At 40.7% G+C, this 21,660-nt stretch overlaps 3 protein-coding genes across 5 annotated transcripts in view; 2 read left to right on the top strand and 1 right to left on the bottom strand.

Annotated features, from left to right (window-relative positions):
• Window positions 1-10,571, top strand: part of LOC115625534 (furin-like protease 1) — a 223,334-nt gene extending 212,763 nt beyond the window's left edge. For 2 of the 3 annotated variants that reach the window (XM_030520611.1, XM_030520612.1), the window contains exons 9-11: window positions 2,495-2,655; window positions 4,971-5,031; window positions 9,530-10,571. In XM_030520611.1, the coding sequence (XP_030376471.1) occupies window positions 2,495-2,655; window positions 4,971-5,031; window positions 9,530-10,362 (1,055 nt within the window). In that variant the 3' untranslated portion in view covers window positions 10,363-10,571. Of the gene's footprint in view, window positions 1-184; window positions 1,394-2,494; window positions 2,656-4,970; window positions 5,032-9,529 lie in introns of all 3 variants that reach the window. The other variant, XM_030520613.1, reaches the window with a different exon arrangement.
• A 1,944-nt stretch (window positions 10,572-12,515) lies between these two features.
• Window positions 12,516-14,890, top strand: LOC115625457 (myogenesis-regulating glycosidase). Its single transcript, XM_030520505.1, is given in 3 exon segments — window positions 12,516-12,937; window positions 12,939-14,254; window positions 14,554-14,890. Coding segments are annotated over 3 exon segments (1,941 nt in total). The 3' UTR covers window positions 14,757-14,890.
• On the bottom strand, window positions 14,758-21,213 carry LOC115625577. Its single transcript, XM_030520677.1, has 5 exons — window positions 20,752-21,213; window positions 20,209-20,681; window positions 19,712-20,150; window positions 15,289-19,630; window positions 14,758-15,167 (listed from the first exon to the last, which is right to left on the bottom strand). Exons 1-5 carry the CDS (start codon window positions 20,861-20,863, stop codon window positions 14,927-14,929), a joined length of 5,607 nt encoding a protein of 1,868 aa, XP_030376537.1. The 5' UTR covers window positions 20,864-21,213; the 3' UTR covers window positions 14,758-14,926.
• Window positions 21,214-21,660: the final 447 nt, after the last annotated feature.

Genomic DNA, 21,660 nt, shown 5'->3' with positions numbered 1-21,660 from the left:
TAAACACTATTGAACTAGGCTCCTTAGAATCTTAACACCCCAAAATGCTTATGTCTTCGAACTGAATTACATGCTGCGCTTTTGTGGAATTCTCACCATTGCTGCATTACTAACACCCAAAAATAACAAATCAAATCGAATCATCTCCTCAATAACCAACCATCATGCACGACTGCAACCACAGGCCATGCCTTGTTGCGCGAGTGGTCACTCATCTTCTACGGCACCACACAAACCATCGACCCGAACGATCCCATTTCGGTGCCGCGCTCCAGCAGCGCCGAGGCCACCACACCCAACTCGAGCACCACCAGCACCACAACCAATCTGCATCAGATCTATTCGCCGCAATATCCGCGCATATCGCCCAACAACTTCGGCAATACGGCGTCAGGCGGCGCGAAGGTGCCCTTGGGGAAATTGCCACCCAACAAGTCCATCTATGTGACCAACAACCCGCTTGGCGCCAGCATAATGGGCAAGCAGAACAACAACAATAATAATAACAACAACAAGCAGCAAGTAGCCAAGCAAGGATATCAACAAATATCAGCCACCTATGGCGTCATACTGGGCAAGGCGAACAATGGCAAGGCTAACAAGGCGAACAAGGGCAAGGCCGGCGACAAATCGAATGCAAACAAAAACGGATCGGGCAAGGGGAGTGCCAAGAAGGAGCAGACAACCCAAAGCACAACAGCAACAACGACCAGCAAGAACAAATATTACCGCATCTCCCAACAGCAAGGCTCCAGCAACAGCAACAAGTCGAACAACAAGCAACAGAATGGCGTGCAAACGCCTAGACCCAAGGCCAGTTCCGGTGAAAAGTCCGGCACCTACGACACGGAAAAAACGCGTAAAATTGTCGGTGAAATTAGCGTTGGAAGCCGTGTGAATGGCACACGCCTGCCGGTAAAGGCGGCCAAGCAGGTGAAGGACAGCTCCAGTTCCAGCTCTAGTTCCAGTTCAAGCTCCAACTCTGATGCTCGCATACCCAAGCTATTCGAACGCTATGAGAAAATCCAAGCCATTTTTCCCGAATTACAGCCCTACGAAACGCCCAAGGCCTCCAAGAACACAACATCTGCATCGAATAAACGTAAACAGGACAAACAGTTCGAGGTGGAGCTGCTCAAGATCTATGACCATGCCCGGCCTGGCAACACAAGCAAGCCTGCGAATACTAAGAAGTCACCATCGGCGCCACCACCGCCGCCACCGCCCCCGCCGCTGTCCAGCAGCTTTATGCCCGATCAGAAAATCATCAAGAAGCAGGAGCTGCTAATGCTTGCCGCCGGCGTCTTAGCCTCATCCGAGGAGGATGTGCTGGAGGACACCCATTCTGCTGTTGTTGTTGGCAATCGGAAGAGTTCTGGCGTCGGACCGAACGGTAGCGGAAATTGATTTTTTATGCAGTTTATTTGATTTGCCTTAAGCAAGAACACAACCAGACACGCCCTTACATGCCACTTAATATTTGCGTTGTTTCATAGTTGAGCGAATATAAGTTTATACTTTTTTATTGCCCTCCTCTTTGTTGTCACAGAGTTTCAAGGCAACAAGCACAATAACAACAACATCGCAACCCTCAAAAATAACAAAAAATAAAAGTTGTGCATGCAAAAGTTGTGCAGCCACTGAGCTCGCTCCATTCATCAATCAAAAGTCATGGGAAAGAATTTGCAATCGTTTTATGCTATGCTCTTTAAAATCAGGCTAGTATAGTTGCTTCAGCATACGATTCGTACTTTAGGGGTATTTGTTTATCATATTGTGGATGGAACTTATTCCATTTCCATTGATTTCGGAAGGGTTCGATTACAAAAACATGTAATGCAACTAAAAACTCTTCAACCTGAAAATACGCGTTATGCTTTCATTTACATTTAAATTCGAAAAACTTAACCTGATCTGCTTGTATTGATGTTTTCGAATACAAATTATTGAAATTGAAGTCGGATAAGGAAGAAATCATACTAGAAACGTTCCATTCATCTTCTTTAGTAAAAGTGCGTTGATAGTAGATAACTAGTTGTGGAACATTCTATATTTTTTATTGGTTAGAGCATTTTAGCTTCGGTATATGCCTTCTGTTATTATTTTTGCTTGCATCATTGTAAAAGTCATAAAGTTTGCGCTTCAATATTGCAAAATAATTTTTCTTCATAGCGTTTTGTGAAACTATTCCCCCCTTAAGTGATGCGCTTGCACTGTCAGGCAACACTTTGAGTTATTTTTCTTCTTCTATTTTGTTCATAGTTTTGTCGCACTTCATTTTATTTTTTTATATGACAAGCGCTCAGATTTATTGCTTCACTCAAGCGCTTGTTTGCGATTCATATATCATATGTTGAAATCATAATTTTCTTCTCAATTTTGCTCACACAATTTGAACACTACCATTTTATTTTATTTATTTATTGGTGAAACGGAGAAGGTGCTATCTCTGGATAGAACACACAGCTAATGTGATTTTTGTTCTGTATTACAGCGCAAGTTACGCAATGGGACATGATTTTCTACGGCACGGACCAGCCAGCACAGCCCGATGACCAGCAGCATGATAATCAAAAGAATAACTTCTCTGGCAGCGATATGTTGCACAACGATATAGAATTCGATGCCAGTGATCAGTGGCGAAACATGCAGCAGGTGAGTCCAAAAATTAGGCTAATGAAAGAATGTGTACACCACATATGGTATTTCATGTACATACCATAAGGTACGCGAAAGAAGTAACAAGGAAAACACATTTTGAAAATGCACAAAACCAGGGTAATCTAAAATTTTTAAATCAAGAAATAACTGAGAGTGTCATAGACGAACAAAAAATAAACGATTCTTATAAAAATTTACAATTCAAATTAAATTAATCCTTATGTTCTTTGGAAACCCATTGGATGAGAATTGGCCAAAGAGTGCCCAAAAATATATATCAATATGATTACGATATTACATAAAAAGACAGTTCGATTAAAAAATCATAACTTTTAAGTTTAAGTAGCAATGTGATATGTGTTCTTTTGTTTTTTGTATTATTTGGCAATTCCCTAAGAATTTTAGGGAAATTGGCAACATTCTTCAAGTAGTATTTTGTGCAGTTTCTCACAAAATGTGTTATCCCATTTACTTGTATTTATTTCGCATACCGTACTGCTGCATCTGCTGCTTATGGCCTGTCGCTTGTTGTTATTATTGCAGTGCTTCACAAACTGTTTGCAAGCAAACGGCAACGACGTCGTTGTCGCTGACCGCCCTAGTCGCGGAACCACGCCACTTGCCTGCCTGTGGTTCACCTAAGCCAAAAGCCAGTGCAATCAAAACTCTAGCAACGCTTTGCAAACTGTAAACAAGCTCAGTTTTAAGTTGGGTTGCGTGTAGGTAGCTTGCTTCGTTTTGTTTTCTTTAAGTTGAATTTCTGTTGTGTTATGCAGCTTTGCATGCTATATCCCCGATTTCCATTAACAACAAGTCCCAATTCTTGCCAAATTTTACAGCGTTATTTATGAATGAAATGTGTTCTATCATTGTTTATAGCTGCTCATAAATCCTAATGCAAAATGCTAGGCCGACATAAGCCAGCATCTTAATTTCATTCGGTTCTCATTTTATTTCAAATGCCGCCAACTTTGTACATTGCCAGCGGGCATTTTGCCAAAGTCGCGAACACATGGCTTTGCCACATTCACATTTCCTTTTTGCAAACGAGTACATACAGTTTTCAAGCCAATTCCCTCACAACTGTATTCAAGTGCACTTGCCATGAACCGCGCCTGCTGGTATGCAACACTTTTTAGTCCAAAACTTTGCCGGTGTATGTACTCGTATATTGTGTGGGGAGGGTTCTTTAACGTTTTGGCACCTACAATAGCCACATTTTTAGTTGCTGCTTTTTTAACTTTTTCATTTGCCAACAAGGATACAAATGTTGCAGCAACTCAGTGTGTGTGTGTGTATGTGAATGTGTGTTGTTTGGCTGTTACCAAACAAACGATAAACTAAAAGTGCAGTGACCTTAGTTTCTGTGTTTTAAAAGTTGTCGGGGGACAAACGGCTGGCTTAACTTTTTTTGCATAACAAACACGCTATGCCATTGCATGTGAAAGTACAGTTATATAAACGAACACACACATACACAGACTTGTGTATGTCGATATTCGCATTGTTAGACACTTTAGTTAGTCATGGGTCGAGAATAATGGAAGGCCTCTAAATAAACACACATAAGTGCTTAAAATGCCAGACAGCGCGGCAACATTGAATGAACGAAAACGGCAATCAGACAAACTAGCCGAGCTATAGAAGGAAGATGGATGGCAAAAAAGGACGGGGAGAGAGGAATAGAGAACGAGTCCTAAATGCTAAAGTGGCACACAACTCTTAGGTCGAGTTAGGTTGAACAGACCTCTGTCCGTGAATAAGCCCACGCAGAGGCATTGACACACGGACTCTACATTCCTGCACAGTCCTGTGGTTCGTGTAGCCCTAAACTGGGAGTACGGCTCCGGAAAAACGAGCCATTCAAATTTTGCTTGGTTCCATATATGGACACTTGAAGAAAGTAGGGAAGTATTTACTGAAACTTACTAATTGTTGGGCTGTCCAGTTTTATTCTATTTGCATCCTATTTGGTTCAAAGATCTCTGGAGCTCGACAGCTATTACCTGCAAACATTTGTATAAGTTAATTTGTTGTCTAACTCTAAGTGTACGCAGTAAAGGGGACTTATTAGTTTGTTAAAAAGTATACTAACGCCATGGCTGAACCGCATCTGGCTCATTCATTCCACCAGGTCGGTGCAGGTGTAATGGAGAGAATCCCGATATAGATCTCCCCATCACTCAGTCCAGACAAGAATTGCACACGTTTACTTTAAAGCCAACTAATGTTCGAAAATTGAGAATAAACAAATATAATTCAAGTATCAATAAATAGTAAATATATAATTATTTCTCTCTATATTTCAGGTCGCTGAAGATCGCAGCAATACCGCCGCGTGCCTTAAATGGAGCGACCAAAAATGTCTAGGTTTGTCATTTATTTTTATTTTTATAACACAATTCCTCTGTCTAAACTTTAAACAAAACGACAAAAAGCACAACAACAACAGCAACAGAGTCAATAGATAATTTAGGAGGCTGAAGAACAAAAATTCCAAAAAACGAAAACTGAATCACAATGAAAAATTAAAATTGTAAAAAGAACAACCAGATCATTTCGCAATCTCTTAACTTTCTTAATGCATTTCTATACAAAGTCCAAGTACTGTCACTATCATGCAGAAAGCTGGATAGATACTATATACTATTCATACATATACAACAAATTTATATATTTTTGTGCTGTAAAATGCAAAATTCGACAAATGGAAATCAAGCGATGAGAACGATTTAAAGAAAAAATCACTGCAAGTCCAAAAATATGTATTAAAATTTTTTAGTTAAATTTAAATGTAAGTCTAGATTTACATACACGCATACTGATTAAAACATAAATACATATATACATACATATATAAGCATATACATATAGGCGTATATAAGAGGTAGTTGGTGAAAATACGAAAGGTTGTTCCCCCCAAAAATGTTCGACCACTTTTGGCGCACAAAGTTCTTATTGTTAGTTAAATATGTGTGTACTTTGTTTTAATCAATTTAGTTCAATTTGTTTTATCATTTGTTTGTTTTGCCTAATGTTTTTAGTTTTACGTTTAAATAAGTGTGTGGAAAATTTGCCTGTGCCAAATTTTGTTTGTATGTTTAAATGTTTGTTTAAAGCGCCTTTTCGCTCCCATACCTCCTCGATAGTTTGACATGGATTCCTCCTTTTGATTGGTCGGCGACAGTTTTACATGCCCTTTATTTTGCAGTGCTGCCAATCCGATGACGGATTTCATATACTCCGCTTATTGGCCCTTTGCTTCCTTTATTAAATGCTTTAATTAATTACATATGCATGCATATAGATACAGTGTGCAGTTTGTATAGTTAACGGCTCCATTTGCATTATTTCAGCACAAGACTTAGCCAACGCTGCTTTAACGCACAGAAAGCCAGCCAAATAGTTGTAGCACAGTTTGAGCAGCACTGCCTTCTAGCGAATGCTTGCAAAACGCGCCCCAATTTCAAACTGTTTACATCTTGTGCAATTTACTGTGCAATAGCCATGTACACGTATGTAAATGTTCGATACAGCAGTTTAGAGTTCATAGTAAAAGACTGTTTCTTAAAGTAAAACATAAATCTTAATGAGATATGAAAAACCATTAAAACAAGGAACTAAAATTAAACGTACACTTAACAACAACTAGAAGCTGCATTCAACTTAATGTTAAGGCGCCAAAAAGCAAAATAAAAACTTTTTGTATTTTAAAAAACTGCTAAATTAATAATAATAATAATAATTAGAATAAATACGTGCAGAAGTTGTTGTGCAAATAAACAAAAAGAAAACTGAACTAAACTAAATGCTAGGCAGTAGTGTAGGGGAAGAGAAGGCATTTCTATGCGATTAATTATGTAGGCAACATACACCTTAAACAATAAATATAAATTGCTAAAAACAATTGCAAATTAAATTTAACAATTCATACAAAAAGTTCCTGCAGTTTTCAACAAAGTTGCAATAAAACAAAAACAAAATTAGGAAGCAAATAAGCATAAAAATGAATTAATTAGGCGAGGAGAGCGCACAAAAATTAATGAAGAGAAGTTAAAGCCGTGCGAGAAGTTTCAAATCTTTCTGATTCTAGTCATGAATTTTTGTGCGCCCCTCGCAATAACAATAACCATTTAAAACTGAAATATTCAAATAACATTTATCATACAATTGTGCAACGCAAAACTTTAATTTGTTTCCATATCAAAATAAAGTCGAATTGATTTAAAACATATCCTTCGAAATAATTATAAAACGGTAATATGGATTTGTTACAACTTCGTTGCTTTGTTAAACGCCAAACGCACATTATTATAATTATAATCAAGTTGATTTTTTATACATATACATACTATATACATACATACTACAAACGAGTATTTAAACAAGCATAAAACAAAATCAAAAGCAACTCGAGTGCAATAAATAATTAATTAATATGTAATCCTCTGTTATTATGATAAGCAACAATCATCCAACAACAATTTGCCAATTTATATTTAACCAACCAATACATATTTATTTGTGTACCTCAATTATGATAATATTTTCAGGCAATTGCGGAAATTCCGCAATGACTTAGATCCTATTTACCGATCAGTTTGCGGAAGTCCCCTTATACTTTTTATTGCCCCTTCTCTTTTCAATATTTTATTTACACATTGCATTTATGTAATGCAGTTTAGTTTATGATTTCTCAAATTAATCAAAATCTAGGTGGTCGGGTGTGTCAAAGAAGTGGCGTCGTCCATTTATAAGCTACAACCATACATATGTCCATATACAAGTATGTATATTGATTATTCTCCATTACCTTCAGATGGAGTGTGTAGGCCAGCAACTACAGGATTCATGTTGCTCCAAAACTTCCATTAGTAGTCCCAAGTACATTACGACGCCTACTATTCCATACCATTCCTATTAATAATGGGATTTCAGTTTCAATGCAGCATAGAATATTCACCGCTAACTTCTTCAGATAGTGGGGAAATAGAAACAAAAGAAATGATCAGCCCATATTCTCCTTCATTTTCGGGCAATTTCTGTGACACATCCCGGTCGTATATTGTTTTAAATGAATAATCATATCGAAATGGCACAATAGGTGTATTGTGAAGTTGTTAGTTTCGACTTTAGTTGTTCGAAATGGTACAAAATAAATGTTTTACATTTTTCGTTGCTGATTTAAAGTATAGAAAACAAACACAACTCTTTTACAAATAGCATCCTTATACACAGTTATATTCTAACAACCAACATTAACCACAAACTTCAACAGTAAACAATAAACAATCGTGGTAGCAAGTTAATAGTGCATAGAAAACAATATCATATTCACCAAAACTTTTAAGGGAGTACCAAGAGCGGCGGCGGGAAAAAGAAGAACTAAAACCAGTTTCGCTTACCCTTATAATTTAAAGAATTGAAATGCTCTTCCTTTTGTTTAACTTCTATGCTGGCGTCGGTACTTAAACATAAACATGACTTAAGAATTTTGGTAACAGGAATAAGCACGAAAAGTAAATGTACGTGTAGGATTAAGCATAAAAGCCAAATTAATTTGTAAGCCTGTACTAGAAAGGAAAAGAACAATTAAACGATTAATTAAAAACTAAAATCTAAACTGGTACTAGGGCGTGGGGTAGCAATTAATGTAAGTAAACTAATTGAAATTCTAACTGAACCATTGTAAAAACAATACAGAACACAACAACAATTCAAGTTTTTTAATGTAAAAAAATCGAAAAGAATTGAACTAGCAAACTACTTATATACTGATATGATATGATGTACGAGTACTTGTAGGTATGGTACATAACTGAAAATGCCGCAATTCTAATTCAACAATTTTATGTATGTTTGTGTATATATCTATATATTATCGATACAATTAAATGGATTGAAAACAAATCGTATGAAAATTAATTAATAAAACATATTTTAAACAAGAAGCCCATACTTTTTTAAAAGCTAGCTCTTCAACAAGCGCGGTCCAAAAACCAGCCAACCAACTCCATAGATCCTTTGCTTTATGCCTATAGGTAACATATGTACGTTTATATGTAGGTATGAAATCATCCAAAATTAATGAATAATCCAAATTCTAACTGCGCTTCAAATGTTCGTATTTCGAAACCATAAAAAAAAAACAGAAACTTTCAATTTAAAGGTGAGTTTAGCTAATACTCTATAGACACTAAATTGTTTTGTAACTTACTCCTAACCAAAAGAAATTTCCGAAAGTATTTTCATTTCTCCACTGCTGCTGTATTGAATTAACATTTGTAATTAGCTTTCGTTACGACTTACAACTTTTACTTAACAAATTTACAACTCACACTTTTTCATGCTCAACGATTTCATACTACATACAATTTATGCTTTCCAACACTGGTTGCGGTACAGAAAACACACATTTTTACAAGCTGACCACCACGAGCATGTTTTTGGACTGCGCTTGCTTTGAATTGTTACAACAACAAAAATACATTCATTTGTTAAAAGTAAAATTTAAAGAATTGTTATTATTATTGATATTATGTATTGTTATTATTTTTCGATCGTTTGAAAGTACCTTTCCATTGTTGCTTTTGTTTTGTACACCATTTCTTAAACACATACTCAAAACTAAATTTACTGTCTTTTCAATCACTTTTCCAATTTCCATTCAAAGCTCAGCTCGGCTCAATATTAATGCGCCGTTTCTGAATCACTTTTTCTTGAGCTGAGCTGAGCTGTGCTCTCTCTTTAAACTAACTCTCTAACACTTGAATCTTTTCATTCTTCCCGAAGTAAGGTAAATGGCTCCTATAGCTTTTAAATCTTACACCCGAAAAATTAGTTAATTCCCTTCAAATCCCATTCACAGAATGCAATGCATCCACCTACTATTACCTCGGACTCTGTTACGACCAATGCCCTGCGCACAGCTACCCCAGCGCTCATGCCGATGACTCCGCAACGGCAGGGGCTTCAGATAACAGAACAGACCAATCCATTGGCGAAGGTCGCCCAGAAGTTCCCACAAATGAATTGCTCGAGCCGGAGAACAGCCTGAGCGAGAAAAGTGATTCTCTGCTGGCGGAGGATCGCCGACGTCGTCGCCAGTCGGTACTGCTTGCCCAGCGTCGCATATGCGCCGCCTGTGACAAGAGCTGTCTACGCTGTACAGGACCACGGGTCTCCGAGTGCAGCAGCTGCTATCCAGGGAGCCAGTTGCGCCAGTTACCGGGGTCCAATGAGACATTTTGCTATGTGTACACGGTACGGAGCACGGGCAGCATCGTTGACGTTTCCAATACCTCGGCTGCGACTGGCGAAGGCCAGTCCTACAGAGAGCTGGCAATAGTGCTGCTCTCGATAGTTGCAGTTGTGTCCTTGGTGGGCATAGGCGTGGCAGGCAAGATTGTTTATCAACGACGTAAGGAAGCCGCGCGTTCCAACGACCTCTACACGCGAGTCGCTCTTATAGCGGATGATGAGAGTGACGAGTGCAGCGACGAAGAGATCTTCACTGCGCGCATAGTCAACGGGTCCTTCCATGATGTCCTAGCATATCATGATGAGCAGAAATTGCATCCCATTGAGGACCATTCAGCGCCGTTGAAGAGATGGGCGGATGAGGAGAAGAAAGAGGAGGTAGAGGAGGAGGAAGAGGAGATGGAGCACGCGCAGTTCCTGGCAGCTGATTGCGAAAGCTAGACTGAAGTTTGAAACCTACAACATGCATTTGTAACTCACGATCAGATTCAAGATAAAGCTCAATTTTAATCTGTTTTATTGAATTCCCTTATACACACTACATACTTTTACGACTATATACTAGATAGATAAATATTTAATTAAAATGTTTTGCCACACACGTCATTCACATTTCATAGCATGTAATGCTACCTATTTATATATACACATGTACCTACTAAGTTTTCAATATTTGTTATAAGCAAATAAACGTATTTAAAAGTATTACCCTCAAAATTGTGAGTCTTTTTAGATTTGCAGTGGAAGAAGTGTAGTTTATAGAAAGCCGTTTGACTTACAGTTTACATTACTGTCGGGTTCCATTGATTTCGACCTATCTGGCAGATGGAACGAGTTTCACAAATAGTCTCTCTCATCGTAAATAGTATTTTTGATAAAACTTTATTATGGTAGGGAAGCCAATTGCCAAGAATTAAGGAACATCACATTAAATACATACTCGTACATGTGAGGGACAATATTTATTTTTTATAATTTTTTTGTGATTTTGCAGTTGAAGTGGCAAATATTTTACATATATATAATATGGGGAGTACGTATTACATTAGGAGATAGATAGGAACTGCGAATCGCATCCGTAAACCTTTATTCTGCACCTTGGCGCCATCACAGATTTGTTAAAACAGTCTTGCAATGCAGGCGGAGTTTGCTTTTGTGGACTAGTATCGAGTTGAGATTAGCCAGATTCAGTCTGCACTTGGTGAGAGTAGCCAGGATGGACGGCTTAAGTCTCTGTCTAAGACAATATTTCGAGATATTTCGCCTCCTCAGCTACTTGCAACGTTTCCCCATTAAATCCACTTCTGCAGTGTCCTCTGCACAGTGTGTAGCATACATTTGAACACATAGCTACTGTTGGAGGAGAATACTTGTAGTTTATAAGTAATGAAATTATTTGAAGTGCTAAATTTGAACACAACGACTTGTATGTAACTAAGTTTGTAGTCTGGCAACGTAAATTCTCTCTCTCTCTTTACATCATTTGTCATTCTCTATATTTTCGTCATACCATTCGTCATACCATGTCATACCATACACGCTTAGCATGGGGAGTTCAAAAGGTGAAGCCGTTGAATAAAGACACACTCGCATTATATTTAAAACAATATCAAGTGTGTGGAGTGCATCTCCTAGTCATATTTGCGAACTGCAGAGGGCAGTGGTGCTGAATAAAAAACGCAACAATTTTACCGGCCGAGAAAGCCGCCAACAGCTACATTGAGCCGGTTGTTTTATCTACTGACCAACCAACAAGTTTTTAATAGTACATTTTATGATCCTACCTCCACCTGACACCTGTTTCATGTACTATTTGATTAAAAATTTTCTCGCCAAAGCGTGGTTTCTTTATAACTTTAAGCAGTTCCATTCAACCCAGTCCCCAGGCTTTAATTCAATCGAGCATCACTGAGACATGCTGGAATGGAAAGTTATGCAACAAGGGCGTAGACAGCTTTTACCGAAGGGGGGGCCAAACAATTAAAATGTTGATTAAATAATGCACGATGCATTTAAAAAATAACGTATGCATATGATCAATGAAAAAACTTCAACAAATCCAACTCGGATCCATTTTAAGGTGAAATAGTGCGTCATAATAATGAACGTGTGGTCGTCTTTATATGCCAAAGTTTTTTGAGGCCGTTACTAAATTTGAAATTAAACAATTGTTAGGCAATAAATTTAGTTAGTAATTGCTTCGAAATAACATACATTTTTATTTAATCGGTGACGATGCACATCATTGCGAAATCGGTATATCACTATCTCCAATACCAGTTAGTCAGCACCATACTCGTATTGGGCAATATCATACTTACCCACACCAATGGCTCATGAGCCGGGCACACAGCAAACACTCTCCCCCAGAGTGTAGCGGAACAATGACAACAGTACCTCACCGGTACTCAATCGCCTCTGTTATCAGCTACTACGACAAAGCGGCACTGTCAAGTGCAATTCATAGTCAGTTGCGTTCCGTCAAGTCAAGTATTTTATTTATTCTTGCCTATTTCCTTATCGGTGCTTTATAGCTATATAAGAGCCCGGTCTGATAGGCACAAGCAATAGTTCAGATTCAATAGCTAAAGAAGATGCAGCCAAAGCTTCTCTACCTGGGGCTGCTCCTTCTTGCCGCAGCAGCCTCCTTCGGCAGCGCCTGTAAAACAATCGAGCAACGTTTTGGGTTCGCCGATAGCGGAATCTACGTGCGCTTGCGTCGTGGGGAGAAACTGCAATATGAATTGATGAAAGGAAGCCAAACGCTGCAAACTGTGACGTTGGACAACTTTGTGCCCATCGGAAACTTTGTAGCCACGCAAACCGGCTACAAGATAAGCGACGGCACCACAAGTATCGAATTTAGCCTGATCAAGTCGGGCAGCGATGTTACCCATGTACGTGTGTCCCGCGATCGGGTGCTGAAGGGATCCCAGCCACGCGACTGCGTTGCTCTGAACACGGGTCGCACACACTGGTACAGCGGTCCGGAGCATCGTCAGCAGTATTGGCCTGTACAGTAATTTTTCGTATTTGCCCAAAGAGGAGTACAATGTGGGTCTGGCCGAACGCTATTGGTTGAATAGCGATGGACTTTTCATCTATGTATCGGAGAATACGCCCCTCTTTATCGACCAAAATGCACCGGGCTATGAGGATCAGTTGTGCCTCAGCGCTTTTACCGCTTTGCCATATGAAACACGTTTAGAATCAGCACAATTTACCTATGATCTGGGCATAGCCCGGAATGCAAAATCCGCCCATATGTACGCCGTGACAGCGCTCCTGGGGCGACCTGAGGGTCATCCAGATGAGCGGATGGTCCAGCATCCCATTTGGTCTACGTGGGCGCTGTACAAGGCCGAGATCACAGATGAAATTGTGCGAGAATTTGGGCAAAAAATTATAGATAATGGCTTTGAAAATAGTCAGCTAGAAATCGATGACGACTGGGAGGATTGCTATGGCGCTCTTACGTTCCGCAAAAACAAGTTTCCCGACATCAAGAAACTAACCGATGACCTAAAGGCGCAAGGTTTTCGAGTAACCCTCTGGATACATCCATTCATCAACAAGAACTGCACTGCTATCTATGATGAAGCCCTAAAGTTGGGCTATCTGGTGCTCGATCATGAGGGAAATGCGGAGACCCAATGGTGGAATAGTAAGCCCAAGGATGCGGCCTACATAGACTTCACCAAAAGTGAGGTGCAGGCTTGGTTCAGCAAACGCTTGCAGCGTCTGCAAACAGAAGACGGCATCGACAGCTTTAAGTTCGATGCAGGCGAGACCAGTTGGGTGCCAAGCGACGCAGTCCTTCAAGGCGACTCTCAGCGCACTCCGTTGCAGATAACCAGCGACTATGTTCGCACTGTAGGCGCTTTTGGCAGCATGGTCGAGGTGCGATCCGGTCAAGGCACTCAAGATCTGCCAATTTTCGTGCGCATGATTGACAAGGACTCTGAGTGGGGCTGGAACAACGGTCTGGTGACTCTCATAACAACGCTCCTGCAAATGAATTTGAATGGTTATCCTTTTGTGTTGCCTGATATGATTGGCGGCAACGGATACAATGAGAAGCCGCCAACCAAGGAGCTCTTCCTTCGCTGGCTGCAGGCCAACGTATTTATGCCCAGTCTACAGTTCTCCTTCGTACCCTGGAATTTTGATGAGGAAGCCATCGAGATTAGTAAACGCTTTACGCAGCTGCATGCACAGTACACCCCCTACATAATGGAGCTCTTTCAGCGAGCTGTGGACACTGGCGAGCCTGTCAATACGCCCCTTTGGTGGACTTCGCCTGAGGACAATGTCGCACAAAGCATCTACGATGGTAAGTTAATACTTGCACACTCTCTCCACGCTCTCTAAACCCTTAAATCGCATTGTGTTATCGGGCCTTCCTATCTATAAATTTGTCTTGTTAACCTAGCAGGGAAATGCAGCTATTCAATCGTATATCTGAATTCGGCCAATTCTGACAAATAGTGTTTCGAGTCTCTCACGCCAGTTAAAAATATAACTTATAACAGCTTCATTAGGGGAATATCGTATTAGACCCATGAATTTTTAAATTATTATTCCTTAGACTCCTACAACCAATACATAGCTCCACATATTTTAAAATTACAGAGTTTATGCTGGGAGACGACATTATAGCTGCACCAATCGTTACTGAGGGTGCTGTAAAGCGCGATATATATTTACCCGCTGGCCAGTGGCGCGATGGTAATGGCGAAAACGTTTACAAGGGTCCAACCTGGCTGATGGACTACTCGGCGCCTCTGGACACGCTACCGTTCTTTATGCGCGTGGGCTTTGAGCAGAGGACATAGATTTGGCTAAATATATTCAATTTATTGCATATAAAACGCGAAATTTGTTAAAGGAGGCGTGTTAAATGGCTAAAATTGTAGTTAACAGTAAAATGAAAATCTATAAATAAAGTATTCAAAAATATCACAGTTAATTTGGCAGAACAAACAAACGAATGAATAAGGATCTGCTAGATGACTTGCGAGTAGGTCTGCTTTTTGTACGGCAGCGTTTTTGACTTGGATTTGAGGCACACTAAAGACGAGGGATGGCCACGGAGGTATTCCTGAAGCATTGGCTCAAGGCCATCGCCAGATGAGGGGGTGGATGAGATGGCAAAGGTTAGGTTTGAATTTTGCTTCCGGAACTTCCCATATTCGCGCTCGAACTCGACTGCGTCTTTGGTCAAAATGTTCTTCAGATTTAGGAAGCTAAATGGTCGAATTAAAATAGATTATTATAATAACGCATGAAACATTTGAATGATTAATAAGATTTAGGGCTGAATGACTTCGATGTAACCCTAGTAACATCAAGAAACAGGCTACTTACTTTGCTTCCATATTCTTGCGCTCATGTCGAACATTCTTCTCATACATGGCCAGTTTAAGGGCGTGGACGCGCTTCGCACAGCGTCGCCATTGCTTCTTGTAGCGATCCTTCGTCTTGGACAAGTCCAGAAAACGCTCATTCTGCGTGCGCATATCACTGAGTACCTGCTTTAAGTCCCTTCCATCTAATCCCTGGTTGCCCAGCTCCGACAGTTGTCGCTCCATGTGCAAGATGCGGTGCTTGAGCTGGGTCCTCTCCTTCGCTAATTGTGAGTTCTCCTGACGCATTTCCCTGTTGCGGCTCTCGAATAGGTGCAACTGCTGCTCCATTTCGGCCTTAAGCTTGCCTATGTGCTCTTCAAGTTCGTGCAACTTATGGTCATAGTCTACAACTGGTTGCTCGCTGGTGCTCTTCTGCACCTTCTCGTACAGGACCTTGTGAATGTTGAGCAGCGTTTTCTCCATTTCTGCGACCTGCTGGATATTTGCCCCCAGATTGGCACAGTCTATTTTATGCTGTTCCCTTTCCTGCTCCTCCACATTCCGCATGTATTGCTGCTCCTTTCGAGTGAGCTCGTTTTGAAAAAGCTCCATTTGCCGCTGCTTCCACTGTTCGAGTTCCTGGCCCATATCACGATCGAAACTGACTGGGTCAGTGTCGGCGGTCTGGTCAGAGCATTGTGTCGCTTCACCTACACTTTGCTTACAGGTATCGTCGTATTGGTGGACATTACCATCCACGTGTGACATGGGAGCACTTTCTGCATGAGCCACAGAAGCCTCAAGAGATTTTCTTGCACGCAGCTTCTTTTTATTAGGGGCCTTTACATTGATCTCTTCATTACATGGGTCAGTTTTGACACAAGTGTTCTGTCTCTTCGTAAACAATTTATTGGGAGTTACTGCTACCTTTACGTACTCATCTTCCTCTTCCGATGAGAAGATTTGCCGCAAGTATTTCTGCATTATAGATGTGTGGGGCTGTTCAACATTGATACTACATTCTGTGGTATTTTTACGGTTGAAGTCCCCTCTTTCTTTCGAGTGAAGTGAAGAAAATATGTGTGCAGTATTTTCTTCAACATGTTGCATCTCATCACCTTTGTGTACACAATTCTCCTTGTTTTTACTTTTCTTTGTCAGTCTCTTCTTGTTGTTGGTAACAGACTGTTTTTTAGGAACTCTTTTCAATTGAATGTCTTCATCGATTTCCTCTAACTCGGAAACTCTGCTTATAGGGTCTGTGTTTTCCGATTCTAGAGAGGACATTTTTCTACGTACAATCTTTCGTTTTACCAATTTCTTGGAACCATCGGAATTTATGACTTTCGTAGATTTTTTTCTCAACTGGACCTCTTCACATTCCGTCGTTGTATGTTCTGAATCTTCAACAAGTTCGATACCCTCAACCAGTATCTGAGGAACTGACTTCTTAAGGACCATTTTTGTCTCCGATTTGACTTCATGCGTTACACTAGTTTCGTGAATAAAGGAACTTTCATCATAGCTCGATTTAACAAAACTCGATTCAGCGTCTTTGCTGCAGTTCATGTCAGCATCTTCGGAAATCTGTAAGTTTATTTTGCTCTTTCTTGGGCGATGACAGCTAGTAGCGCTGGGTTCACCAATATAGGAACTTTCCTCACAGCTTAATTTAGCAAAATTTGATTCAATGTAATTTTTAGATTTCTGAAATTCTTCACAGTCGTTCAATTTTAACACTTTTTTTATCTTTCTAGGTCGACGAGAGAACTCTGTTTTCACCATTTCCTGACCATCTGAAACTGGTTGACATGTTGCTGCTATAAACAATTCTGTTTCTTCCAATGCTTTTGCCTGATCATTGTTTACTTTAACCCAACGAGCGCTCAGGCCCTCTTCGGTTTTAGTGACTTTGGCTTTCTTTTTCTTGGCTTTAACTTTTGGTGTGTCACCCCCAAAGACTTCTTGGGCCTCACTTGATAGAGCATACTTCAACTTATTCTGGTCCATTCTTCGCTTCTCCCTCAAACATGATTCATCCTCTGAATCGGTGGCTGTGCTGAAATCTACGCCACTAGAAGTTACCGATCTTCTTTTCTTCTCCCTAGTAACTACAGTCTTGGACTTACGGTTTAGTTTCTGCCAGACACAGACCTTTTCCTCACTATTACTATGATCCAGGAAATGATCATTCAGCGTTATTATTGTGTCGCTGTCACTTTCTTCACATCGTCTTGGTGGTGACCGTATCTGAACAGAGGTTTCGTTTTTCAACACTGATTGGGCAAGATTCACCACATGGGTCGACTTTCTTTCTGGAATAGGCAGCACCGAAAGGGATTCTACAAGTTCACGTTCCAGAGCTTCAGTTGTGGAAACTATATTGGCTCTGCGCACACTTTTCCTCGAGCTTTTCTTCTCTGCTTGTGGCAACGTTTTCAAGTTGTCATTTAAATCGTGACCACAGAAGAGCTCTTCAGTAGATTTGGAGCCTATAGCCTGACTACTCATTGAAGTCATTTCTTCCAAGTTATCGGTCTTATCGGCCTCTTCCAAGTCACAAAAAAGCTTTTCTTGCGCGTATGCTGGGGCATTGATAAGCTTTTTACATTTACCCATTTCTGTTGATTCCGATTTCAAACCTAGGTTACTCATTGAATTTATTTCGAAGTGAAGCCCCCCTTTATCGACTTCTTCCATGTCACACAGAAGATTGTTTTGTGCATGTGTGGGGGCTATTCTTCTGGATTGCTTCAAGTCATGCAGATCATCGTTTTCCTTTTCTATGGGCCTAATGGTTCGGTTGGTTAAGACAACTGTCTTTCCATCCAGAAGCATCTGTTTGCTGTGTTTTTTTTCTTTGGATGTTGGAACTGGGACTCTTGCGACATTATTATCGTCGATTTCGACATGCGCGACTTTATCAGGAAAGACCTCAACCGGCTTTTTATGGTGTCTTTTCCGTTGAGCGGTTTCTTCTGTACTCTCGCCTATTGTTGATAGATCCTGCTCTGCCACAAATATGCTGGGTTTTCTGTGCCGCCTAGGGTTACTCGGCTTTTGTAACTGAGATTCGTCAGTTGGTGTCAGCTGTTTCTTCAAATATTGTCCCGTGACATCAACCAACTGATTTGCTTCCAATTTTTTCATTGCACTTTCATTCTGTCGTGGTGAGTCTGAAGTTTTAAAGTTGCACAGCCTTGACACACAAGATTTGTTATTTTGAACGACAGGCGCATCGAGCGATTTCTTTTTTGTTGGGGTCTGCGCTTTTGCTTTTCCATCCGGCTCTTCCCTATGCACCGATTTCTCGTGATCAATTTCAAAATTGTTTGGTTTGGTATTTGGTGCCTCCACTGTATTAGCACTCAATTTATGTCCGTTGCGGTTTTTGCACTTGTACATGGCCAGTATTTCAACATCAGAATCATCATCCATTACTTGGGGCTCTTCTCGCGTAGACGAACCTGATAGCTGGCATTCTTTGGCTTCACTTGTGACTGGCATTGGCTCTTTTATTATCATCAATGAGAACTGTTGCCTCAAACCATCATCGCTGAGCTCATCCCTTTCAAAAGTCTTTAAAACAACATCATTGTTAAGTAGCCTCGTAAATTTCTTCTTGTTTGCTCGCCCTTGGCGGATATCAGTAGATGCATCCAAGTTTTGTATAGGATCGGATTCAGAGTTTGCGTGACTTTCAGATTCCGATGCAGAAAGTTCTGCGCCCACATCTAGACTTGCTATAGAAACCTGATCTGGTGAAAATGGTATATGTTGGACTCCAACCTCAGAGCTGCTTTCGTATGCAAACAACTCTTTTTCCTGTAACGATGCAATAATTTTGATAGCTTCCAGCTGCTCTTTGGAAGTTTCATCTACAGCGCCAACCATGTCCTTGCTCGATGGCAACTCCTGCTCCTGGCTAAGCTCACGTGCGACGCCATTCATGCGTTTATTCAATGGCAATTCTTGCTCCTTGGGCTTCAATCGAGTGATGCCGTTTCTGCGACTACTCAATGGCAGCTCTCGCTCCTTAGGCATCGCACTTATAAGGTCGCTTCGGCTATTGCTTATGGGAAATTGTTCCTCCTTTGTCGTCTCATGTACGACACAACCCCTTTCACTTCTCTCGAACACCTCATTATTTACTTTTGTAGACGGTTCGCTGACCATTTGTCGGGAATTAATGGTCTTAATGTCCACCGTGAATGTATACTCCATAATAGGTTTAAGATCCCGCGCACTGCCCATTCGACCCAAGCGATCAAATACAAAAATTCCATTGCGCACATATCGGCGAGTGTCGTTAAAAAATGTGTCCGCCGGAAGTAGCTTTCCGAAGTCCATACGATAGTTCGCTGGAATCGAAACGATTATATCATGTAACTTAACGTAAACAAACAATTTTGGCTCATGCAAGACAAGTTTGGAAAACTTACCAATGACCGTGCCATTAAGGTACATATTAATTGGCAAATAGAATATGCGTTGAAAATAGAGTCTTATGCTGCGAAGCGAGGACTTGAAGCGTAGCCCAAGAACGTCATTCAAAGGATAGGAGTCAGACTCGTTTAGTTTCAGCTCAATATTGGTCACATTGCCAACGAAATCGAATACAAGAAGCACTTTATCTGTGGGCTCTTTGGCCTGGTGCAGCGACTTAATCAATTTATTCACACTCTTTAATTCCTTCATCTGCAACACTACCTCTATGATATCACAATCGATCATCGGATCATTGCCCACCTGAAGCAGTCCCAATTGCACCAATGACTGCACATAGACATTTGCCTGGGACTGCAGCATGCAGGCAGTGATCGAATGACCGGGCGATCGCAGCTGGGCGCCGGCAATCGCATCATTCGATGGAGTTTTGCGCTACAAGACAATACAGGAAATTAATTGAGAAATTGAAGTAATTCATACTCGCACTCACATTATTAAATTGCATGAGGTGCTCAAACTGCTTGGTATTCAGCAAGGACTTCTTAACTATGGCCAACATGAGCAAAACTTCCGGCTTGTGCGATCGGAACTCATTGCTAATGCATATCAACTTGTGCCAGAACATTTTCAGCTGCATCTCCGTGCCTGTGCTTGCCTGGCTCACAATTGGTAGTCCCCGTATGGGCAGTAGGAGCGTTCCGATTGCCTTGCGCTCCGTGCCCGGACGGCAGGTGTAGAAGACCACCTTCACTGGTCGATTGTCCGTCTTGATACGCTTGATTCCCGGCATATCGCATTCCCAAATGCAGTTGCTGTTGAATATAATGGTCTCGGCCGTGGTCGATGGAGCACCCTCAATCTCAAAGTCCACTGTGTTTAATGCAGCATTCATAACAATCTGTTCGCGCGTGCGCAGCGTCGGAGAGGTTTCCCCATCGCGTCCACGTGCATAGAAGTTGATGCCTGCAAAGACAATTTCGCAGTGAGCTGGATGTTGGCATCACCATGAAAAACATAAGAAATGTTTACATACCTTCTACCACGTGGAGTACAACACAGTACACCTGATCCCTGTCATAGCTGCAATTCTCACTGTTATTAGAGCCGGCCAGGGATGGCAGTGTTGGTTTGTAGCGCTTCACCATTATGCGGCATACGAAGCTAGAAAACTTTAACAATTTAATGGAGGGAAAATACAATATCGCAAGACCGAGGCAAACAATCAATTATAACTGCCCTCAACTTGCTCAAATTTAAACGTTTATATGTGTATTCCTGTCGATGTGTATGTGAGTGTATTTACGGTGCTATAGGCCAATTAATCGATCTTTTCTCAGCCGTTTGTCTTGTTGTTGTTGCTGTGCTTCAGATGCTTTGAAAGCGAATGCAAGGCCAACCTGAAATTATGTACGAACCCGAACCCATTCATTTTTAAAAGGCAACCCTGCGGAAAAGTTTCCATGACAACAGGTTCACAACAAGAACATGTGCAACACCTGTCGCCAACAGTGATGAAGAGGCATTTTATATCCTGAGTCCGTATAACAATATTATCTTAGAATAATGGTTGTGTTAGCCCTCCAACGAAGAACTGTGAGATTCCACAGTCAGAATTATAACAACACTAACGAACATGCACGCAGTGCAGAACCTGGCTGCACTTCTATCAGCACAGGACATTTGTCTACGTGCTCCGCGTTTGAATCTGCTAATCAATCTTTTAAATTGAATGCATATATTTGAATTGTTCATACTAATGCTACATATGTATGTATGTACATATGAATGTAATACGTAGGAGGCGTGGCAGAACCTTTCGTACATGTATGCATGTACATACATACATATGTATATGAACATGTCCATCTTTAATGCAGACAAAAGGTTGTTAAGTATAAGTAAGGTAGCCAAAAAAAATTGGCATGTATGTTTCTCTAAGGTC

The sequence above is a fragment of the Scaptodrosophila lebanonensis genome, unplaced genomic scaffold (genome assembly GCF_003285725.1).
Source record: "Scaptodrosophila lebanonensis strain 11010-0011.00,11010-0021.00 unplaced genomic scaffold, SlebRS2 tig00000072-arrow-pilon, whole genome shotgun sequence".
Taxonomy (NCBI): Eukaryota; Metazoa; Arthropoda; class Insecta; order Diptera; family Drosophilidae; genus Scaptodrosophila; species Scaptodrosophila lebanonensis.
This window is presented reverse-complemented; position numbering and strand designations above follow the sequence as displayed.

Bases quoted from the DNA above. Each gene is read 5' to 3' on its own strand.
- LOC115625577 (XM_030520677.1), bottom strand. From the start codon at position 20,863: ATGGTGAAGCGCTACAAACCAACACTGCCATCCCTGGCCGGCTCTAAT. The intron at 20,682-20,751 runs GTATGTAAACAT...TTGTCTTTGCAG, and splicing joins TGTACTCCACGTGGTAGAAG to GCATCAACTTCTATGCACGT. The intron at 19,631-19,711 runs GTAAGTTTTCCA...TTTCGATTCCAG, and splicing joins CCTTAATGGCACGGTCATTG to CGAACTATCGTATGGACTTC.